We start from the raw sequence: 24,415 nt of genomic DNA, 5'->3' as shown, positions 1-24,415 counted from the left end.
CCTAAGTCCTACCCCATGCGGATGACGACTTGGAGCGACGTCTTCCCGGTGTTGCCTATATGAGCGTAGCAAATACGCGCCGAAAATGCCATGATGCATGCTTTATTAATTTAAATTGATGTGTTTTACTGTAAAGAGCAGTGTGAAAAACTTCTGAAGGTCTTGCAGCCGGTTCTTATCCTTGCACATATCAAAATTTAGTTGTTAGCTCGTTCCGTGCGACAATCGGTAGTACTTGACTGATGTACATCTAGTTCCAGCTTCGCGCTAATGGCTAGTCAAATGGTTAGGCTACCACCGTAGTTAGGCTAGTCTAATGGCTAGTATTGGCTAATGGCTAGAAGTGCCCATAGCACTTCCAGAGGACGAACAATGAATTCTAGATTTCCAGAACCAAGCGATCGATAGACAAAAATGGCAATCTGTTTACACAATGGCCTGTTTTGTCGCTCAAAGCCGTTGCACATCGCCGTCGCGCACAAAATCGGTCTCATGGGGTTTGGGCATAACAGCAGTGAACAAAAGGAATGTTTCCACGTAGCAGTACTGTTATGAAATAACATAACATCATGTTATGCAAAATCAAAGAAAGCTTCATTACAATCTAACAGTACCATCACAGAGTCACTAATGGTGGTTTCTTTTACTCATAAACTCCTGAAAATGTTTGCTGAATTTATCACTACAACTTTGTTGTGAATAGGGCATGACTATGGGCAATGGCCTTGGAAGAACAAGATATCAGACATGAGATCAAAAAAGAAAACAAAAATAAATTATTGCATTGAAGGCATCTGCATTCATTTCTTACACTGCATTTAGATAGCAAGCTTCGTACTATTCCTTTTGAACAGCTATTGAGACTGACATATGAATTATATTCCATGTTACTTGGAAAACACCTCTCCATGCTTGCCTTTCAGTGGTGCAGGCATAGGGGTGGCGGAGTAAAGAGATGTCACTCCAAACCCTTCAGAAATGCCTCAGGCTGCCGCATCTGATCCATATACATTGATTGGATGCAGGCAATCTGCTGGAAAACTGCTCCCAAAATTTTCCTATGCTACTGTTGTTTTTGCTCTCCCCCTCCCCCTTTTTTTTCTATCACATTTAAAAGGGATTCGAATGTAACGTAGGTTGATGTTTATCTCATATTTAGTGCATAGCTTAAGTGATATGCACACATAATACAGGAGAAGGCCAGGAAAAGCTGTGTACATGCAGATTTAATTTCCTGTCGGGTTATAAAATACTTACTACTGTTTTTCAGAAAAACAGGTCTGTGTACATGTGATTGTCTTAGTGCTATTTGCATGTCGTACTTCTTCTTAACCCCTCTCCCCGCACCTTCCTATGTTTTCACAGATGAAAGGCATGCCTGAAGTTCCTGCTGGCATCAAGGGTTCTGGAGACGTACTTTCGCACCTGAGTAAGGCGTCAAAATTGAAGGTGTGAGTCTTTGATTTGCAACAGCAATGTTTTCCATTCATTGCAGGCACATCTGTAGATTTGCAAGGTTACCCTGGTCCCATCCATGCGACTCTGCTGCCAAACCCATCACATCTGGAGGTAATCTCAAAAGTTATCGGGACTCATGCTAGCATGTATTATGTGCCTCTGCGGTGCTCTTCAAATACTGTGAACATTTGCCCTCATGAAGGTATTTGTTTCTTTTTGTTTTTTGTTTAGCATTGTTGTAAAAGCACTATTATCACCACAAAGGCTGTCATAATGAGTAGGAAGACAGCTGTATCTGAATTTTTTTTTTTAGTTTGTGCCGGCTGGTAACTGCTAGCACCCGAAGCATTGCTGCATTTTTATCTCTCTCACATCAGAGCTTGAAGGTTAGGAAATTGGTAAACACAGGTCATTGGGGAAATGGACAGTCTTAGCCACATGACTTCATTTTTTGCTTGTTGTCTTGCTATGCTTCTATAGCCTGAAGAGGAGTGGCATCCTCCTGTACTTCACGCCACATAAAAACACTACCGTAATTTCACAACAAGCCTACCAAGTATTGTACCTGCCAACTCTCCCAAATTTTCCATCAGCTTTGAAAATTTGGCCTCATTTTGTGAATGTTGCACAGCTGTAAGAAAAATTAATTATGCTCACGAAACCCTTGGTTTATCGGTCCCCAAACTTTCCATTCAAAGTCTTCTGGTGGTGAAGGAATGCCAAAGGGGCACTTGCTTTGAGCAAGTTCATACAGAAAAGTTCCTGAATCACGCAAAATCATTAACAGCAAGGTTACTAACACTGTTATCTAAGAACAATGTGTTCCTTGTCAGGCTTTGTCGATCCATGTTTGCTGCTGCTTGAGTGTTGCATGTAGAAGTAAATTATCGTTAATAAAGCTTGTATGTGTCCTGCAAAAGTTGAGTGCTCAAGGCAGGCTTTAAGGAAGAATGCTAGCTTTTCATCTCCTCACCATTTCCCCTGCCATCCTTTATGCATTCCACGGGCTATTTACGAAATTTAATGTTCACAGATTGGCAGGTATGCAGTATGACAAGCACTTGTAGCCGTACCGGCAAGGAAATGCATCCAACCTTTTGCACCAAAGATTTGTCAGAAAACTTAACCTGAACATGCCTATCATCTTATGCCTATTATTCGCTTCATTTCCTCCAAACACCATGCCCATGTGCGAGCACAAATCGCTGCATCGTTTTTCTCATTGTGGATCAGGGTGTGAGTCCCGTGGCAGTGGGAAAAGCACGAGCCCGTCTGCAAAGTTTGGATCCCGCGAAGTACGCCAAGGCTGCCTGGGGTGGCAACTTTCCAGCGCTGGCCGTCCAGATCCATGGCGACGCTTCCTTTGCCGCCCAGGGCGTCATTATGGAAACTGTGGCCATGTCGCGGCTGCCAGAGTTTACCGTGGGAGGCTCCGTCCATTTGGTGGTCAACAACCAGATTGGATTTACCACACCGGCCTCCTATGGCAGGTGACTGGCTTCCTACCTTGTGAGGTGCTGTGGAAATTGCTCTGGCTTATTTGTTCTCAGTGTAAGCCACAAACGCAGATAAATATTAGGAAATAGAGTGAGTGAAACAGCGGTAGCACATTATTGCTTTCATAATTTTCATTATTGTTAGCATTATTGTTTATTTATTTATTTACTTATTTATTATTTTTTTATAAAAGCACTGTGACCATGAAGTGCAAGCAGGGAAGGTGCTACAAAATACATGAATTGAACAAAACACTGTGTAAATAAGAATAGATACAGTTTTGTATGTTACAGGTCACGGAGCTATGCTTCAGTCAGTTGGTTCCAACCTGCCATTATTTACAAGAAGAAAGAAAGCCTAAATGCATCTGTTTTGGTGAGAATTGGTGCAAGTGAATGAGGGTATAGTGGTGTCTAGCGTGCCTGGTTGTCACGGGTGGTAAATATAGCAAACAATCTAAGGCTGGGAAGAATCTAATGTGTAATCTAATGTGTTATGTAATGTCATGTGAATCTGATGTGTAATGTGCAATCTAAGTGAGGAATGTAATGTGGCCTAGCGGAGAACAGCGCAGGGGACTGATAACCATATAAATGGTGCCGCTAGCCAAGTGTACATTGCAGCCGACCAACCCGGTTGTCGATCCTACTCCAGGAAGAACACTAATAGATCGCAGGGACAGCTCAGCTGCCCACAATGCTTCAGAGCAGTTATGAGACCCACACGCAGCCCAAACTCTTTCCTTTTCCCTCCACTGTCATTGTCAAAAATAGTCGGAACGTGCTTGCATCTTGGCTAGTGTGTCGCATCAGGAATGCATTTGGAACACATGCATGAGAACACTTGGATGAGCAAGCTTGTAGTTTTGGGAATTAGCATATTCTGAATTGGAATGCAGAGTCGCTATTTTATAGTAGCGGCGCCTTTTTCTATGCACTGTTTCACTTTTGTGAGTGGCCAGAGAGACGCTCTGCCTGGGGCCAAGCCTTAATTGCATGCAAACATTCACGAACACGAGTAGCGCAATAAGGTATTAGCATGGAATAAGGCATCGCTACAAAACAGCAGCCCAGATCTCCTCGCATTCTGCTATGTGCCCTGAAAACGACTTTCTTTTTTTTTTTTATGACAGGTCGTCAGCTTATGTCAGTGATGTCATGAAGATGATTGATGCTCCAGTTATACATGTAAATGGAGATGATCCAGAGGTATGCACAACTTTTCCAGTAGTCTCAGAAACAAAAAGTTTCAAAGGGCCAGACGAATAGCCATTCTTTAACAAAGGTACAGAGCTATTTGTGCAGGCTTTTGTCGCATATGTGTACGGGATACATTTTTGACACGAGGTGTGATGCCATTTACAGTGCTTCACATCAAAATTCCTGTTGCCGTCTTTGAAACTGCAGGTTCAGATCCCATGGGTGGTGCATTGTTGTTTGACTTTCTGTCCATTCTTCCATGACATAATTATGAACATGATCATGATCACCATCATATGAGCATCTTTTTTGAACTGAGATAGTGTCACTGGCCACAAAGCTTTTCTCCTTCTTTTTCTTCTTTTTTAACCTTTATGGCATTTCCTACCATTTAAATAATTAGACTTAAACTCTCTACAAATAATGTTACTTCAAATCACCTATACTTTGCTTGGCTGTTGACTGCCAGCTGTTTTGTTAGTTACTTCTCTTCCCTGCCCTTTTGCAAGTAACCATGCTCATTGAGTGAGCTCTAAATTTTCTAGCACTGCTGCCTCAACAACACCGTAATGAATCTTTCCAATTGCAGGCTGTGGCCTTAGCAACCCAGCTGGCCATGGAGTTTCGACAGAAGTTTAATGACGATGTTCTTCTGGACATGTTGTGCTTCCGGCGTTGGGGGCACAATGAGATGGATGACCCCACGTTCACCAACCCACTCATGTATGACGCAATTCATGCCAGGGACAGCGTCCCGAACGACTATGTGAAGCAGCTGCAGGTGAGCCATGTTCTGTTTGGACAAGCACGTAGGAAAAAACAGCTCTCTCATGAGTACGTGTTTTTGTGTGCCTGTTCTTTCTTTGTCCTGTGCACAGAACCATTTCATCAAGAGAAGGAACCTCTGATTAGGAGCACCATGAGAGTCTAATGTTATATAGAGCATATAAGAGCACATAGAGAAAGGCACGGATTAGGGAGGATTGGAAAGTTACACTTATAGTTGTGTGACTTTGAACTTGGAGATGCTCAGGTTTTATTGTGACCATTGGAATGTGTTGACATCAGGAAATTTTCACTTCAGCCACTTCATGTGATGCTAGCACACGACGCATTGCAAGTCACTTGAGGCATGCTGTCGATGGCCAGAAAGCAGTTCCTATACTCATATTTTCCTCGCTATGTGGTTAGGACTATTCATGCGGGCTTCACCCAGACTAAATAGGCAAAATTAACTTGTGGACAGCCTACACTTATCATTGTCACAAGTGCCTGGCAATTGGGACCTGGCATTTTCCTACACACAGACCTAACCACAGGAAGCAAACAGATTTTGAAGCCAAAGCATAGGGGAGATTACCCATGGCTTTTTATTGAAATGTAGAATTGATTAGGTAAAGGAAAATAAGTCTACGAGAAAAACAACTTGCTGCCTGTGGGAGCCAAACCTGCATCTTCCATATTTCACGTGCTAGGCTCAACCAACTGAGCTATGTTGAGAGGTGTTTTCACATCCACTTTCATGGGTGTTCGTGCATGTGTACAAGGTCTGACTGTGGGAGCGTTACCCAGTGCAATGCAGCCAGTGCCACTATCAGCTGAAGTAAAACATCTTTTTAAGCGCAGGCATCATTTTTATTTCATAATTTCTACGTTTCAATTAACTCTTTCCTTACTGTGGGAAAATTGGCCATAATGATTTATTAAAATATTATCGTGGTTACAATGTCAGGCTATATATCGATCAAAAGGTAAATAACTGTACTTTCTAAATATTTTAATATTAAACACAAATGTTAGGGAAATAATATGTAATATTATTTGTGAAAAACATAATTTATTGAAGAATGAATAAAACATTTGCATTGTTGTGTTGGTTACATAAAAAGAACAAACAAGGGAATAAACCTGAACCATAAATAGTGTATCACATCAATTGCCTATAACACGTGAAAAGTCATAAGGAATATGAGTTACAAAAAAAAAAACAAATCTGCCTAGTGGAAGCTGCTGAGTGGGTCTGAGGGTCTCCTCCGTCGTTCGAACTAAAATCTGAACTCCATTCGAACTCAGAGTCGCTGCTGCTAGATACATCCAAACAATCACTTGAGGATGCAACAGAATCATGAGAACAGCTTCGTTCACGCAAAGGTCCAGCGACTGAAACGTTTGCCATCTTCACAATCAAATGATATGAACCACTCTCTTTGTACCCCCATTAAAACTTGTTGCTGCTTGTAAAAAAGAAGTACTACTCAGGAAACAAAGATTTACTTCTTAGATAATAAACTAGATGGAAAAGCAAGTCCGTAGGAGTGCCAGTAAGGGGCCCTGACCCACTTTTTATCGAAGTGGCGAAAGGCATTTGAAGTGAAGATAGGCTATTTTGGAAACACTTTGCCACAAAAAGCACTTCAATGCATTCAGCAGAAGCGGAGTTATTGGCAATGAAACACGGCCTCTTCTGTGCTCTTGTTCCTTCTTCAATGCCTTGCACTGCAAAGGCTACGGCGCAATGGGGTGTGCCCGCAACGCTCCGCCTTCTAAATGTCACCGTGGCGCGCAGTTCAAATTTCAATTTGAATGTTAACATAGACGCCACCACTTCCGCTTTTGGTGCCTACGACACGCTAAACATAAGCTAAACGCGGTTTTCCTCAGCAAGCCACAGTGCGCTTAGCCAGTGAACTCATGGCGGCACCTCGCAGTGGCAGCAGCGTCTGCGCCATGTAGCCGGCCGCAGCTTGATGTCAGCTATTGGCCAATAGCAGCTGTCTAAGGGAATGACAAAATAATGCATCCGATGGCAAAATAGTGTGCCTAGAATAGAGTGAGGACCGGGCCTTCTGTTGAAAAGAGAGCGTTTGAGAGAAAGGTGACTTCGCAATCTGCTTGTGAGCTCTTTGCACCGCGTATGACAGCGAAACTTGACTGAGATGTTCACAGCAGCGTATGCTACCCGTGGACTATGTTATTTCACCAAGCCTGAGGAGTGGTTCAGGGCCCCTTTAAATTTTTGCACCGCGCATATGGGACGCATATGACCCATGCTCAATGCGCATGGTAACGAAGGAGTTAAAGCCACAGTTGATTTCCCCTTGGCTCAATTGTCTGTTGCTTTCGTAAGATTGCATCTAAGAAAAATAATTAAGCCTGTTGGTTCCCCTGCTACTTATGCTGATCAGTACTTTGTAATACACATGGTTAAAGTAAAAGAACCCAGCTCAGTAAAATTCTAGCTTTTTTTACATAGTGAAGTGACATATCCTTCACAGATGTAATATGCCAATCTGGGCAACTGCTACATCAATGGCAGGAAAGCTGTTTAAGGGAGTTCTGCAGACGCTTCACCGGAAGCACCAGGAGTCTGTTTGCTTATTAATGATGGTTCATGGTTGACAACGCCTGCCCACTTTCAACAACAGCCTAGTCATGGGGTGACTTCAGGGCTCCATACAGTCTGCATTGCTGGCTGCTCTTCAATTGACATTTAACACTGACCACATCATCACCATGCCGTCACCTTTCGCCACTGCATCCACACAAACTCATAGCTGACCTCCAACGTGGAGCCTGTGAAATGTGATGTGAGGAACAAAAATTACAGATTGCTGGATAAAAGAAATACTGCACAATGGTGGAGTTATGTATTTTAGCTAGGCATATGCAAGGTAACTTTCATTGTATAATCATTGATGATAATGTTTCAAAGCACCAATTCAAGACTCTGACGCAGGTTGCATTGCTGGCTTGATACCGCGCATGCTGCCTCATGCCGACCTTCACCGCTGCCCAAAAACGGCTGCAAAACTCTCTTTAACCCTTTAATGATGGCCCTTGTAAATACCCTAAAAAAATATTATTTTTAATCTAAATGTGCAAAACACATCAAAAATAAGCTTAATCAAGAAAAAGAAAAAAAATTTTGCCCAAGCTTTTTCAGCAATAGGCGGGGGAGACCCCAGGCAGAAAACTTGAAGTTGGCTTCACCCCAAGCCACCTATGGCCTTGTTTGGAATTTGTACAGACAGCGTTCATCGTATGTGAACCATAGGTGCAGATTTAATTCATTTTACATCACGTGTGTGACGCCACTGCAGCTGGATATTTTGCATCGGTCTGTCTCTTCTGACTGTGCTTTCAAAAGAAAGCGAGTCACGTGCCAAACTTCTTCCTCGTCCTATATTTCTGCTATAAAGCAACAAATGACGCTTGCTGTCTGTCATTCAGTGTTGGCCGAAGACGTGTAGCAAGAAACCTCTTACTTAATACCGAAACTAGGCAAAAAAAAAATTTTTTTTCTGGTATTTTGCCTGTAGGCAACACTCATCGATCAAGGGCTAATATATTCGCTGTAAGAAGTAACAACATTTCCCGGACCTTGAAGCTGGCTAGTGCTTAGCTACATGTATTCACTTGTCGCTAATTGAAAGCAGCACCCTTGAAGTCAGTTCCATGCTTGCTTTCGCTGGTGCAGGAAGAGGGGAGCCTCGATGCCACTGAGAAGCAGCAAATTGTGACCGACCACATGGCATTCCTGGGCGAACACTTCAAGCTGATTGAAAGTCGCACTCCGCCGGTACGTCCACCGCTGATCGCTGTGCAGAGTGATTCACTTCATTGACGAGTTTGTGGAACATTCCTTACCGTATATTCTACCAATTTCGTGTAGCCAACTGCTACGTTGAATGATACATGCCATAATATTCTATCTTGCTGCATAATTTGAGCAAGGAAAGAGCAGTGCTAAGAGTAAAATCTTTTTTGATGGCACACATCTATGTATTTGAAATATGTCCTTAACTAGCCTAACAGTACGTTTGTAAACCACCTCTTATGTTTAGTTCAGCAGGTTTCAAGGCAGGTGGAGTGGCATCTCTCAGGCTCCTTCAGCTGTCACCTATTGGGACACGGGTGTGGACCCAAATGTGCTTAAGTATGTGGGTGCAAGGTCCGTCCAAGTGCCTCCTGAAGCAGTAAGTTTTAATACCATGAGCGAACGTCCTTAGTCACCGCCTTCTTTCACAATTTCTTATGAACGCCTTGCTTTATTTCTTCCAGACAGTTCATCCTCACCTTGTCAAAGTTTTCGTCAACGAACGGCTTCGTAAAATTGAAGCAGGCAGAGGCCTTGAATGGGCCACTGCAGAAGCGCTCGCTCTGGGTTCCTTGCTTTATCAGGGTGGGTTGCTGAATGTTCTACAAATGTTTAAAGACTCCTCGCCAGGTTCCAGCATTGCAAACAAACAAGCGCAGGGTGTAGGTCGCATAGCCATGATCGTGTCTGCAAATTATTTTGCAATAATGTTACACACAAAGACAGTTAAAAAAATTTAAACGTTCTCATGCCCTTGTTTCGAGAGCAGCCAATCTCCTCACCTGCAGAGATGACAGTTCTTGCCTTCACATTGGGAGTCCCACCTAGAGTACACGAATTGTTAGCAGCAACAAAAACTAGCTCGGGATTTTCGTGAAATGTAGAATGTGCAAAACTTTGCCAGAAATGCACCGCATGGCAAGGAAAAGAGAGAGGGGAATCAAATGAATGCTGGGGTTGTGTTGTAAACGTCACGTGGGCTCTTAGCTCCAATATGAGAGAAGGCAGGGAAATGATGTTCACTTGCAGGCACTGGTCAAGACAGTGAGAGCAAGCCCGTACTGCATAGAGTGCAGCTTTGATCCCCACGCCATTGCCTAGCAACATTTCATTTGCTTCTGTCTCCACTGTTACTTAAACCCTTCTTTAAAGCTGTTGCAGTAGAACATTTTCCATGGATATTCCTTTGCAGCTTTCTGCGTACTACAACAACAATTTCAAATGGTGTTTGTTGAAAGATTCTCTAAGGTGCAGTCGCAAGCAAAAGTTTGAGGACCGTGGTATCGGAAAAAATGCATTTTCTTCTAGCACAACTCCGTAACTTGCAACTGCTTCAATACATTGCATTGGTCAAACACACGCTTGTAGGCTGCACCACTCGATTTCAGCTAGCATGCCCAGGCTGTGAAGAAAAAAAAGCATTTTCGTGGCACCATTTTGATTTTCAAACTTTCGCTTGTGACTGTATATTTAATCTACAGTGGTACATTTGCTCTAAGTCATAGCTTAGCATAGAAGAAATTACTCTGAAGGAAAAATTTGTGCAAATAACAATATTACATAATAATGTCATGGGTATTCAACAGTGGCGTAGCCAGAAATTTTGTTCGGGGGGGGCTACGCCACTGGCCCCATGTGGTGTGTGTGTGTGTGTGTGTGTATATATATATATATATATATATATATATATATATATATATATATATATATATATATATATACACATGGGGCCAGTGGCGTAGCCAGAAATTTTGTTGTTGCATTTAAAAGCAAAAGTTTAATTCTAGTGACTACTGGTTTCAAATTTTTTATTTAGGTGGTCAATTATTTATTAAAAATTGGCCTAATCGAAAATTTTCTGAAAACGAAACTATCAAGTTTAAAATTCCGTGACTCAACAATGAAAAATGATATCACAATTCTGTGAATTGCATCTAATAGTACATCTACAGCGGACAAAATAGATATGTTACACATGAATCTCAAAAGAAATTAGTATTGTGGAAATACGGCTTGTGCAGAACCCTTGTACACAACGTAACCAATTCACGTAAGATACAAATTGACATAGCAAACTTGTCCGCTTTGACTGTTATAATAGATGCCGTTTACAGATCCGCAATGTCTGTTATTCATGCATAGCTATTAGTTTGTAAACGTCGTGCTTCTATATTTTCAAGCTTTCGAATTTTTCAAAATATTTTAAAAAACATTCAGGCCCTAAATCGAAGTTTTGTTTCCAACAGAACTAGGATTTAACTTTCTCTCTCGAATGCAACGAATTTCAATAAAAGCGATTAGCAGGATTATCTAAGAAAAGGGTTTCTGCGTTTTACAAGTATTCGAATAGGCCGCGTCGGATTGGGCCCGAGCTAAAGCTTCCTCTTAAACAATTTGTCAAGGGATCAAATCCATGAATAATAACTGCATTGTCATTGCCAAAGATGCTGCAAACGAATTCTTGAATGCTACGCACAGTGAAAACAATAAAATATGTATTTTTTCATAAAAGAATATACTCGTATGTGCCAAAAATGTTGCCCAAAATAACTGATATCAATGCTTCCATATTTTTGTCTATTTAAGTAAAGAAAATATTACACGAACTTTAGAACTATATCAGTTCGAAACCAGGAAAGCAGTGCATGCCACTGATATGAAAAATTAAAACGCAATGAACTGGACAAGTTGAGGACAAATATGTTGATGAAACTTTGTCATTCAAGAACCATGCTTACATTCTTGTATATATGCAATGGCCAGTGAAAAATCTCAATGACGCTGTAATTTGTTTTAATGTATTACGCAGAAGCAGCTGCCACCGGTCGTGTATCGTGAGTAATTGCACCGAAATCAGTCGCAAAAGAGGGCACGTATATAAAGCAGGAATTCTGCAAGATATACGAGGGCAAGTCAAATGAATGTGAGCCAACAACGGGGTACTTCTTTTAAAAGTAGTCTTCATGAGAATTTAGACATTTGTCCCATTGACTAACGAGTCGCGTGATTCCCGTCTTAAACTCCTTGGGTTGCTGCTTCAAAAAGTCTGTATCTGGTTCCCTTGATCTGTTTTTTCGGTTGCCCCAAAATGTAGAAGTCGCAAGGTGACAGGTCTGAGCTGTATGGCGGATGCTGCAGCGTTTCCCACTTGAACTTTGCCAGTTTTGTATTAACCACATAAGCGACGTGGGGACAGGCATTGTCGTGGAACAAGATGACCCCATTCGTCAATTTTCCACGTTGTTCGTTCTTGATTGCGACACACTGCCGTTCTGGCGTTTCACAATATCGGAAACAATTGATAGCCTCTCAAGATTTAGCAAATTCTATCAGTAATAGACCCAGATGACCGAAAGAAAAGTCAACAACACCTTTCCAGCGGAAATGATGGCCTTTGCGTTCTTTGGGCGCGGTAAATTCGAATGTTTCCACTGTAAGCTTTGCCGTCGTGTTTCAGGCTCGTAGTAGTGGCACCAAGGTTCGTCCCCGATCACAATTAAAACATGAAGTCGTCATCCTCATTGTGATATCCGATCAGATGAGTCAAGGCAGCGCGAAACTTTTCCGTCTTCTCGCTATGGATCAAAATCTTGGGGATCCATTGCGCACCAAAGAGCCGATAACCGAGAAGCTCATGAATTAAGGCCTGAACCGAACCGTGACTGATGTTCAGACGGTCTGCCAGTTCATCGATGCTTATCCTCCGTTCTTGTTTCATCGGCTCATGAACCTTTGAAATTGTGTGGGGGGTGTGGGCACGATGGTTTTGGCCCGGTCTTGGAATGTCTTTACAACGTCCTTTCAACCGTTTGCTCCAACGCTTCACAGTGGTCAATGAAATGCCGTGTTCAACGTAAACGGCAGCCATACGGCGATTAATTTCTGTTTCGGAAACACCTTTAGCTGTCAAAAACTTCGCGACACCGAGCTGTTCAACTTTTGAAGTGTCCATTATGTGACGCAACCATATTCAACCCAGCGTTTGAGAGCATTAAATAACATTTATCTTCACACCTGCGTGTCACTTTTGTAAATGTGACATGCCGTTCGCGCATGCGCGCATGCCTAATACGCGCATGCCTCGCAGATAATGAACCGAACCATTATTGCGCGGTTAGGGTGGGCGCACTTTCATTTGACTCGTCCTCGTACATTAGAAATCCAAAGATACAGTGGGATATACAAATGTGAAAATACGGCTTGATAAAGGACAAAAAAGTGTCACTGGAAACATAGTTCACTGCATGTATACACAAAACATCGCAACAAGATATTTAAGTATACGTATAAGTCTCCAATGAGTCTATGTATGTAAGAAAAAGTAACTGTATGTAATGCGTCAAACAAGGCAAATAAACATGTTGCACATTCATAGATTCATAGAATCCTAGATTCCGCCCCCATTCCATCCACTCCCCCCGATGTATTGCGCGCGACGGAAGGCGGCGCGCTTGCTCCCCGCTTTTCTCCTTTGCGCACACAAGACTGAGCCACCATCGTCGGCTCAGCCATTCCACCTCCCCCCCAACGCTTTCACTCACACATACAGCATGCAGCGCGTGGTCACGATTTTATCACCCTTGGACTTTATAGGAAACATGAGGGCGATGGCAGGAATGCGCCTGGAGGGTCCATATAATTGCTTTCGCAATAATATAATAAACGTATCCGGCAACTGAAGCGTCCCGTCACCCATTACTTTCCGCAAAAGAAATATCAAAATCGAACTTTCACCATGCGACAATTCGCTGCGCCGCAACAATGTATTTTTTTTCTGTGGGGCGGAGGCACCGAAATGGAAAAAAAACGCATAGGAAAGTATGTTGGCCAGAATCGAATGCCTACATCGGGCACCTAATGGGGCTACAGAATTAATACCGAAGAAAACATGAGACGATTGGCCCACTGAGAACCATAGGCATATTGCTTAGTATCCTACACCGGCGAAACAAGACTTTCCGGAAAGGTTGCGCTCAAGGAACGCGGTGCAATCCTTCGAGTCCCCACAGTGATGGCGGCGAGCGACCATTGTTTTTTTTCTCGTCTGCTAGCCAGAAAGCGTCCAAAACTCTGTCAGGTGAAAATCCACTCGGCCAGAGCAAACCGAACGTCCACCGAAGTGCACCGTGCGGTGGTCGGGGCCATACGAGAAAAACATATGCGCTCTGGCTCGCTCTGGCAGCCCGCGGGTAGGGTAGCGAGAACAAACAAAATTGAAGAGGCTCAATGTGTTCTCGGCGAATAAAACTCAAAGTAGCAAAAAATAAATAAGAGCGTAGTTACTTTGGCTGGCTTTAGTGTCTTGACATGGTTGTTCTGGCGTAGGTTAAAAAAGTGTTAATATTTTTTTATGTGACATGACGGCACAAATGAACCACCCCAACACATCGTCTCATTGGACCTCGCTGCGTGCTTTGTCAACTCGTCTGCTAGTGTGTTGATTTGGCTTGTCTCGTTGTATGTTCCGATGTAAGACTTTAGAAAAGTCAATGGACCTTTGGCGTCAAATGTTTATAACAACATTAAACCCACAAAGTTCCGCAATTGAAAATTTAAAGCACAACTTTGTAAATGTCAATGCACGTTTCACATCAAGAGCTTGTGAGATTTATACCCATAAAGTTTCGCAATTGATATCCATGCGCTCCATAGATTCCGTGGCCTCAGTGAGATGCCGCGGCGCACCCGCTCACCATCAAAGCGCCCTTGAAACATTGTGCTCGGATGGGACTTCTTGGCGTTATGTGACTGCCAGTGTATGGGCATTGCCACGAAATCCAGCCCGAGTTCGCAATCTTCGTGGTTAAATGTCTTTTCGAGCGTCAAAAAGACATTCTAGACAAAATCCAGAGTGATTTCCGGCGCCGGGGGTCGCTTTGGTCGGCGGTGCATGGACAGCACGAAAAAATTTCGGGGGGGGCTGAAGCCCCATAAGCCCCCCCCCTGGCTACGCCCCTGGTATTCAATGATGAAGTTCACCCGGGACCAGGATTTTGTAGCAATGCTTTTTCCCACTATATTTATTTTTACGCTTATTGCGCTTTGTCAGTTGTCAGAATGACGCTCTGCCCACTTTATCACTGGGATCAGTAGTAACAGCAGTAGCTTGTTGTGAAAAGAACCGAAGAGGATGAGAAATTAAGGTCCACAAGCATTGTAATTGTCTCACTTCTGAGTGTACATCTGAACTGTCCTGTGCCCGTGAGAAAGAAAGATGCAGGTGAAGAGCAAAGACAGGGGTTAGAAAAGTTAAATAAAGAATCAGCCGGCCGTGAATAGTAAGAGTGGCATAGAATCGAGCAGAAGGCATCGCTACTAAATCGCAGCCCTAGAAATTTCCACTTCTATGAATAAGTCCATACAGGACTTTCAAATTTGACAAAAGGAGCCTGTTTTAAGTAGCTGAATTCTCTTCAGCAGTGATCATTTGAACACAGTCATTGTAGCAGTCCCGCCCTTTGCCTTCTCTGCTGGCAGGTTTCAATGTTCGGATCTGTGGCCAGGATGTCGGTCGTGGCACATTCAGCCAACGACATGCAATCCTTGTTGACCGTACCAACGAGCAACGCCTGGTTCCCCTCAACAACCTGAACCTCCCACCTGAACGTGGTCCACAGGGGCATTACGAAGTAGGGTGTTTTCCTTTTTATGTTACCGCAAAAGTTCTTTATTGCACCACAAACAACATGGATAAAGGCAAAGATGACTCCACAGTGCTGATTTATTGGGAAGCATGATATATATATCTTGCTGAACCTTAGAAAATTCTTTTAAATCTGAAAATTCAACCAAGGTTTAAGACTTATGCTAATCAATTGTGTTAATTAGGGTAGTTAGTGTTTCTGTGGCACAATGTCCTCTTTGTCGCTGTTATTGTCCCGCACTTCATAATCAACATCGATGTCCTCTGAATGAGGGGTCATAAGAAGTCCTTGAATTTCTGCATAGTTAAAAATAAGAACTGCAGGCTTTTTGCGCCGGTCCGACATGTTGGAAAATGAGACGCAAGCAACACTGACGGTTAATAAGCTTTCTCAAGCCATCTGTCATGTAAAAAACATAACCTGCGGTAAAATGTTGGCTTAATCAACTTTCAAGTAGATGGTGCAATGAGTCTGTGGATGTTTCACATACACAAATTATCTTGGGGACGACCAGCAGTATGCATTGGTGGCCAGATGGGTATATACTCGGGCATGCCACATCGCTAAGACAGAGAGCTTTACATAAGCAGCTCAAAATGCAGCAGTTATGTGGTAGCTCCCAGTAAAATTGCTTCTGTTATGCAGGTTGTGAACAGTCCCCTGTCGGAAGAAGCAGTGCTTTCCTTCGAGTATGGCTTCAGCCTGGAGACTCCGAAAACCCTTGTGATATGGGAAGCGCAGTTTGGCGACTTCCACAATAGTGCACAAGTCGTCATTGACACATTTGTTACATCCGGTGAAGGTTAGTTCAATATCATCATGTTGTGGGGAACAGTACATGTAAACTGGGGTATTTTTATTCATTTTTTTCTTGTCAGTTTAAGGTGGGCATCAGGGAAACTTTGCATCTTGGACTGCTTTTCATCTTGACATACGAAGCAGAGCATGAAAACACGACACAAAGCAGCAAAATAAATGGACAGGGTAACCACTCTACTCACAGATACATTTTATTTCGAAAAAGCGGAGTTAATATACACGCACGAGAGCACCACCAAAGTGTCATTTTTGGAAGACCAGCAAAAAAGGTAATAGGATTGCTTTCAAACAGGAATATTTTGTTCCTTTTCTGCCAAATTGTCATCACACCATGGTGCTCCGGTTCATGTGTGTACACTAACTCTGCTTTTTTCAAAATTAGATATGGTTGCGAGTGCTGAGGTTGTCCTGTCTGGGTATTCTGCTCCTTTTTGTCATGCTTCCATGCGCTGCTTCATACGTCAAGATGATCAGTCACCAACTCATCCAACTGTCAACTTTGTTACACTGCTTTGTTTCAATATGTCATGAAACCAAAACAAAATAGGGTAGATTGTTGCACCACTCCCGTGTTCTATCGCGTATGCATTTTCCCTGCATTGATGGTTTCATGGCTAAGGCATACCCTTAAATTCACGATGAAAGACACATGGTAGACCTCTTGCACAAATGACAAGCTAGTCTTCTTCGCAGAGACCACCTTCCTTGACATGGTTGCACAATCCATTCGTAATGTAGACATTGAATGCACACATTTGTTTTATTTTGCTTTTGGTAACAGACAAGTTCAGACATATCAAAGTGCCTCACATATAACCCACACTAAAGATTCAGAAACTGAAGTACAAAATGGGGTGAAGATTATGTGTAATATTTGCTTTTAGATAGGGTTCATAACAATAGAGGTTGTATTGCCATAAAGCCAAGTTGTGAACCCACACCAGGGAGTTGTTCTAAGCTAATACAGTTAGGGAAGCTAAGATCTAAAAATGAAACAAAACTTGCATTTTCGCAGTGGGATGACAGCTTATCCCTAGGAAGCCCATTTCAGATATATGAAAATTAAAACAACTTGATAACCTTCATTTCTAGTCGTAGAGAGTACATTCATGCCCAAAAAAACAATAAAATGGTATTTAAGTAAAAAGTTCTTAACATATTGATTAATTACTCTGTAAGTGCCTTGCTGAGCCATCCATAACCAAAACTTCATTCCAGTGTGTCAAATGCTACTGCAGCTTTTGTGTTATGTTTCCCACGAAAACAGCTTTTTGAAGCATCAAACTTGCCACATCGAATAATGTATGTTGGGTGTTGCGGTGTTAAATTGATACACGAGAGAAAAGCTGTGTTGCTTTGTTTAACAGATGCACTAAAGGTTATTCTTCAAATAAGGAAAAGTGTGCCAGAATAGGTCTTTCTATACTTCATCATATAACCCTAACAAGCCAAAGCAATTCACCTGCTGCGGTAGCGCAGTGGCTACGATGTTGCACTGCTTATCTTGAGGTTGCGGTTTCGATCCTGGCGGCTGCATTTTGGTGGGTAGGAAATGCAAAAACGCTTGTGTACTTCAATTTATGTGAATGTTAGAGAGTCCCAGGTGGTCAAAAATTAATCCACAGGCCCCACTACAGCGTACCTCATAATCAGATTGTGGTTTTGGCACGTTAAACCCCAGAATAAAATTTTCAAGCTAAAGCAACTTCTCTCTCTCTCTCTTATTCATGCCAACCTCTACGACATCAGTGAGTCAACGTTGTTCCAACTATAAATGAACAAGTGCTTTGTGATGTTGTCATCTGCTTTTAGCCAAGTGGTTCCTGCAAAGTGGAATGGTTGTATTGCTGCCACATGGCTTTGATGGAGCGGGCCCTGAGCACTCATCATGCCGCATTGAGAGGTTCCTACAGGTAGAGTTCATTAATTTATTTATGGAATCTAAATTGAAAGTTTTTCGTTACAATTTATTGTGAAATGGAGTGTGCACAATTTACAAGCAAACTATGTATACTACAATTTCTCTCTATTTAAGCACAGATTTGTATGCAAAGCACTGGTGTTATTAATTTTATTTTCTTCTTCGGAGGTGTGTGACACTTGACAGAATCGTGCACTCAACTATGCTGATAGCATTTAGTCAAACAATGAATAAACTCTAACAGCAGGATTGTACCACAATATGTAATGTTCAGAGGAACGCGGCAAGAGTGACATGTCGCAGTGCGCAAAAGCAAAAGAAAAATTTACAGCCCCAAAATCCTAAAAGCCGCGATACTTCTGCCCAGTCACACAGAAGCTCTTTACAAGTGTAGCACAATATTTTACTCATCTCTGTCACCCCTGTTGGCCTTTTCAGTGCCTTCTGTGCGGATTGGCTCATGGCTTGCCTCTGTGCTTTCAGATGACTGACAGTAAAGAAGATGCCGTGGACGGCGATGATATCAACTTTGGTTTTGTGAATCCCACAACACCAGCTCAATACTTCCACCTTCTGAGGAGACAGGTACAGTAACTAACATTTTAGTTGTTTTTACTGTCTTTCTTCCTTTCTTTCTTTCTTTTTTCTTTTTTTTTCAATTTTGTGAACATGCATTTGTGTAGTCATGTGTAATGTCCCAGCTACTGTCACAGCCTATATAAAGACTAGAGCAACGCATTTAAATTAATGAACAGGAGCCAGAACGTTGCAATGCCCTGCTCCCATGTGACACTTCCATATCATGGTGTCGCAACACACACACCTCCTGCAAAATGAAGTCGAAAGTGATTTGTGAAAGTTATTAGATATAATTATTTAAGGCCACTCTGAGGGTTGCCAGTATTATATTTTTCTGGGGTTTTGAGGACCAAGACAGTCACATAACAAAAAAAAACAACTAAAGTAATAAACATCGTATTAGTACCCCTTTAATGTGCTTTTCACATAAATAATAAAGGTCAGACTATTACTATAGAAATAAACTCGTTTGCCAGATATGGCAGTGGTTTCAAGCTATAGTAGTAGTACCATTTATTTTTTATTTACAAATACTGCAGGTCCTATTCGGGCCCAAGCAGGAGTGGTTACATCAATGGTAATAAACAAGACAAGAAATCGAAAAAATAAATACATACAGAAAATAAAGAAAAAAATATACAGGAATATCAGCATCTGCAATTTAGAATTATCAACTATAAATATGTAGTACTAGTAGTAGTAGTAGTAGTAAACTTCATTACACCATTAAGAGGTAAAGAACCGGGTGGAGAAAGTGGTCTTCACCTGCCGATGAGCCAACTCCTCAACCCAGAAGTCCAGCAGCAGACACCGCCTGTCGCGCCCGCACCACCAGCCATAATTGATCAAGCAAGCTCGAGCTGGACAGTGCTGCTTCCCACTGGTCTATGTATGGTAGGATTAGGAAGGGATTGCAAGTTGAGAGTGTTTGACTCCAAGCTGTAATTGCGTGGTCTGGTGCAATCCGCAGATGGTGAGGAACTTCCGAAAGCCCCTGGTGGTGGCTTCTCCAAAGATTCTGCTGCGTCACCCCGAGGCCACCTCCTCCCTGGAAGACATGGCACCCGGAAAGACGTTCAGGCCTGTCCTCTCGGACCCGGAGCCCAGGCTGAACGCCTCCCGAGTCTTGCTGTGCAGCGGCAAGCACTACTACGCGCTGGCTAAGCACCGGGCTGAACTAGGCAGGGACACCGACACTGCCATCATCCGGCTAGAGGTAAAAAAAACAGCAGCATTCTGTTGGATTTTGGCTCGTGGTAACCTGTACTTGATCCTTCATCCTGAGTAACCAATTGCCATCCGCCAGTAGTGTGACAGCAGAGTCCACGGATGCAGAGAGTCTCAGTGGACTGGAGTGTAGCAAGACAAAGTACCATAAAGAAGGTGCATACACTGCTACAAGCTTATGTAGCTATGGAGAAATGAAACATCTTGTGATCATCGTGAAGGGACAGGGCAAGACGTTGAAGACAAAAGGCAGGAAGTACACAGGACACCGCTGGTGGAATGACTTGTCAATGACATGGTAAGGTGACTTGCCACAGCAGACGCTCAACTGTCAAGGGGCTATAACAATTACCGTAACTATTTCCTCACTGCAATACTATGTCTGATTGCTAGAGGCTTCCTGTTATGTTTGTTTGTTTTTCCTTATTATTATTTAAGAGGATACTAGCTGCTACTAATACTGTGGTATCTCAAACTTTAGTCTAGTTGGCCACACGAATTCAATTCAGCACTGTCCTGTATGTTTCCTGCCTTTTGTCTTCGTCGTCTTGGACTGCCCCTTCAAGACGTTCAACCAGCACCAACTCACCCAAATGTCGATTCTTCAACATCTTGTGAGCCCAGCCGCTGCTGCAAGCCACAACACACCGGTCTATGTTTGAATTTAAGGAACCAAATGAGAACAAAGTAGAGAGCAGCCTTAGTATAGAGACTGTGCTGATTGATTTTGCTTAATGACCGTGCAGCTTTATAGTGACCGCGCATCTGTTGTCCTTGACAAGACAAGCAGCAGCCACCGTGGAACGATTTATATAGGCTCCCATCCCTTTGGAAGAAAAATTGCGGAGATGGTTAAATGAGGGATGGGTCTAGATACACAAGGTATTATGTGACTTTAAAATTTAAAACAGCCCCAAAGGTCTTTTCTCTTCTTGCACCTAGAAGATGCTCTTCTGCCAATTCTGTTGTCTCCAATCCTACTGTGCTTCTGTGTGTGTGTAAGTGTCCACATTGAGTTGTGATGCCACTGTTTTAGAGCTTGTTCCATTCACTCTAACCATCGAACATTCATTCTAACCATTCCACATCGGGTTGTCGCGAAGCCACTGTTTTACAGTTTGCTCCAGTCAGTTCAACCAAAGTGGAATGGAGACCAGGCTGTTTAAGTCGGGCTGTCCTCTTTCAGCCTTCTCACAAAATTTGCCTAATGATACGAAATGGCTTATATCATGAAAGAGTTTATTGTAAGTGACATGCTTTTATTGGTGGACTCGACTAAGTGAAGGAAACTTCTGCAAAGCGAACTTGATGAGGTGCTGTGTTCTTAGATAAAATTAAGCTCGTAGTTTGTTTTGCCAACTTTATGAATATATAAGAACTTTTCTTTCAGTCTCTGTGCCCTTTTCCGGCAAAAGAGCTCGCGGAAGAGCTTTCCAAGTATACTCAGGCAAAAGGTGCGTAAACACATGGATTTGTTTCCTACTACAGTACCTATCTAGAATGCTGATTTGCCACAGCACATGCTCAATTGTCAAGGAGCTATAACATTTACCGTAACTATTTCCTCACTGTGATACTATCTCTGATTGTTAGATGCTTCTTGTTATGTTTGTTTTTCTTTATTATTATTTAAAAGGATACCAGCTACAACAAATACTGTGGTATCTCAAACTTTTGTCTAATTAGTCGCACGAATTCAAATGAAGCAGTAATAAGCAGCATGAAGGCTTTCTGAAGTCTATTTATGAAGGCTTCAACAAGCATTAAAAAATCATGAGAGATACCATTTGTCATTTTACAAGAAAAATGACAGTTTGTGAAGGCCAGACTACCATGGAACCCAGTTTTGTTGTGTGTGCATTTGACTTTTTGCGGAAAATTTTTACTTTGTGTATTGATGTGGCATGACACTTGTTTCTCTTTTCTTTTATATTGATCTATTACGAAAAGGCTTAGCCATGACACAGGAATGATTTTGAGCTCCTTCAATTTGTCGTCGCAAGCTGCCCAGGGCAACTCAAGATACTGATTTCAGCCAATGAGTGTTCATTTACGCAGCATCTTGAATAGTCCTGGGCAGTTCAGGATGACAAATCGAACAGTAGCTCCAACGTTTGTTAGATTTGAGTAATAAGAAAGGCCAGTTTACTGTGATTTGTACAGTTCAACATGCTTGTTCTTCCAAGCAGAGCTTTATTCTTTAACAATGACCTGTGCAGAGTTCATCTGGTGCCAAGAGGAGCACAGAAACATGGGGCCATGGTTTTTTGTGCAGCCACGTTTCCAGAATCTTCTAGGGAGGCAGGTATGTCCCCTGGGCAAGAGTAAAAGGCTGCAAATGTATCTACAGTGTGGCCGAGTGCCTTTTCACCAGAAATCTTCGGCTCTGGGTGTGGTAGTTTATGAGTTATGAGAACAGTCTTTCTGCCAAGTTATTTGCAGTGGTCCCACCTGCAGCCAATTCACTCGCAACAAATTGTACTGAATTTTACAGACAGCAGCGTGGATGCGGTACTTGTGACACGGCTAAGTAAAAAAGTTGTCCTTGGATGTTTCTTCGATGTGCCTGAAAGTTGGCTTCTCTGCGAGAAGGGGCTCTGTGGGGGAGAAGCCCACTTCACATTTTTCCCATCGTTTGCGTGCAATAGTTTGTTATACATTGAAACTATATGTGTGTATGTGTAACCAGCATAGATACTTGTTATGTATTTATCATTTTAAATCGATAGCTAAAACAAGGGGCATCAGCTGGAACAGAACTATGGCTCGTTTCATTCCTAGACCAGCACTCAACTAATTGGGCCATGAAGACAATGGGTTGCCAAAAAGACATTTATAGGGAGTTTTAGCTCGTCCTTGAATGTTTTATCTTTTGCGAAATATTGGCTTACGTTCACGGGAACAGCCACACTGGTGGCACCATCTGTGGCACGTTCTTTAACCAGATGGGCACAGAGCTATTAGTATTGCAATGACCTACCGTAATTGGTTTGACTGCTGTTGTAAGGCATCCGTAACAACATTATCATTAATATTCAGTCCTTCTAAATTTTGTTTGATGAGAACGCCTGCGAAACAGAAAATATTTTCCAACACATTGTAGTTGGACAAAGCGTCACAAGATGTCGCTACCAGCATTGCCACTACTGTCCATGGCTCCAGTAACCTGGTATTCCGTAAAGCTCCTATCTTTATGTATAGACCAGAATACTGGTGTGTGCATTGCATGTTGAATGCTGGTGACAATTTCAGCGTCTAGTAGCACTGCGGTTGGGACAAATAACGCACAATGGCACTGGCTAAAGAGAGCACACATTTCAAAACCGTTTCGAGGGAACTGTCCTCGTCCTCTTGTGCAGCCATTTATGGTTTGACAGCAGAGCGTGATGCACGGTCTACTAACAGTGCTGCTTACTGTAGATGCCAGAATGTGCTTGCATTATTAATTACCTGAACTACTTGCATTACTACACTACTGATTTGGCTCTCATCGCAGTACTACCATGTTATAACACGAGCCTCTTTAGGATTCAAAGGTTCTAACTGTACTTACAAACTGTGTGTTGCAATTTCTCTGTTTTTCTTTTTTTCCTGCCCCCCCCCCCCCCCCCCCCCTCTCAGATCAAGTATGCTGGCCGCACGAACTTGGGTGTCCCTGCAGTAGGAGTGGGTCAAGTGCACCAGAAGGAGTGCCAGGAAATCTTGCAGAGGGCTTTCGCCAGCTGATGTGATCGAAGCTCAGTGCAATGCTCGGCGTATGTGGCATTATGTTTTGACAGAACTTGCGGGACATTACGCGAGCTCGCATCCTTCTCACAGTCATTCCGGGCACCAAGTGCCTCGACACCGTGTGCTTTAATCATGCGATGTGCAAGAATTCCTCCTCGTTCTTCGCCTGAGAAGAAACACGTCCGATAAATCAGTACAAAGTTTGCGCAGCTTATTGTTCAGCTTTCAGAGAACCACTTTGTCTATGGAGTGTGCCATTTTATCTTGTGACTGTGTGTTGGCCAGTGTTTGACATGAAGCCTACACATTGCGCTAATAGAAAGCAGTTGAAATAAAGATATCTGCTAGATCAGTAGAAACATTGCCCTACTGATTTTGCAGATTTTAATGGTAGATCAGTACAAACTTTGCCCTACTGACTTTGCAGCTTTTAAATAATTGCTTTGCCTTTAGAGTGGGCCATTTTATCTCATGACCATGTGTTTGCATTGTTTGGCATGAAACCTACACATTGTGCTAATAAAAGGCAATGAAACTGCATCTTGGTTCGTGGACACTTTATGCTTAGCATAAGCTACAACACTATGTTACATTGCAGGGGGTACATGTTTGGAAAATGGTGACGAGCATGCAGATGCAAAGCTGATGTTGAGGCAGAAAAATTATCTGCAGAGTGACGATTTAGCTTGGCCAATATACTACTGAGGCCCGGCAGGAAGATTTTGGACTACCATATTTCGGGATG

At 42.6% G+C, this 24,415-nt stretch overlaps 1 protein-coding gene across 4 annotated transcripts in view; it reads left to right on the top strand.

Moving 5' to 3' along the window:
* The window catches only part of LOC135897552 (2-oxoadipate dehydrogenase complex component E1), an 85,352-nt gene extending 61,142 nt beyond the window's left edge, over nt 1-24,210 (top strand). For all 4 annotated transcript variants that reach the window (XM_065426209.2, XM_065426208.1, XM_070521758.1 and 1 more), the window contains 16 exons: nt 1,366-1,429; nt 1,496-1,569; nt 2,692-2,948; nt 4,088-4,163; nt 4,744-4,935; nt 8,632-8,733; nt 8,999-9,130; nt 9,216-9,336; nt 15,229-15,380; nt 16,041-16,197; nt 18,027-18,127; nt 18,619-18,720; nt 19,685-19,930; nt 21,332-21,395; nt 22,161-22,246; nt 23,563-24,210. In XM_065426209.2, coding sequence (XP_065282281.1) covers nt 1,366-1,429; nt 1,496-1,569; nt 2,692-2,948; nt 4,088-4,163; nt 4,744-4,935; nt 8,632-8,733; nt 8,999-9,130; nt 9,216-9,336; nt 15,229-15,380; nt 16,041-16,197; nt 18,027-18,127; nt 18,619-18,720; nt 19,685-19,930; nt 21,332-21,395; nt 22,161-22,246; nt 23,563-23,667 — 2,031 coding nt within the window. In that variant the 3' untranslated portion in view covers nt 23,668-24,210. The remainder of the gene's footprint in view (nt 1-1,365; nt 1,430-1,495; nt 1,570-2,691; nt 2,949-4,087; nt 4,164-4,743; nt 4,936-8,631; nt 8,734-8,998; nt 9,131-9,215; nt 9,337-15,228; nt 15,381-16,040; nt 16,198-18,026; nt 18,128-18,618; nt 18,721-19,684; nt 19,931-21,331; nt 21,396-22,160; nt 22,247-23,562) is intronic.
* Nucleotides 24,211-24,415: the final 205 nt, after the last annotated feature.

The sequence above is a fragment of the Dermacentor albipictus genome, chromosome 7 (genome assembly GCF_038994185.2).
Source record: "Dermacentor albipictus isolate Rhodes 1998 colony chromosome 7, USDA_Dalb.pri_finalv2, whole genome shotgun sequence".
NCBI classification, from domain to species: Eukaryota; Metazoa; Arthropoda; class Arachnida; order Ixodida; family Ixodidae; genus Dermacentor; species Dermacentor albipictus.
This window is presented reverse-complemented; position numbering and strand designations above follow the sequence as displayed.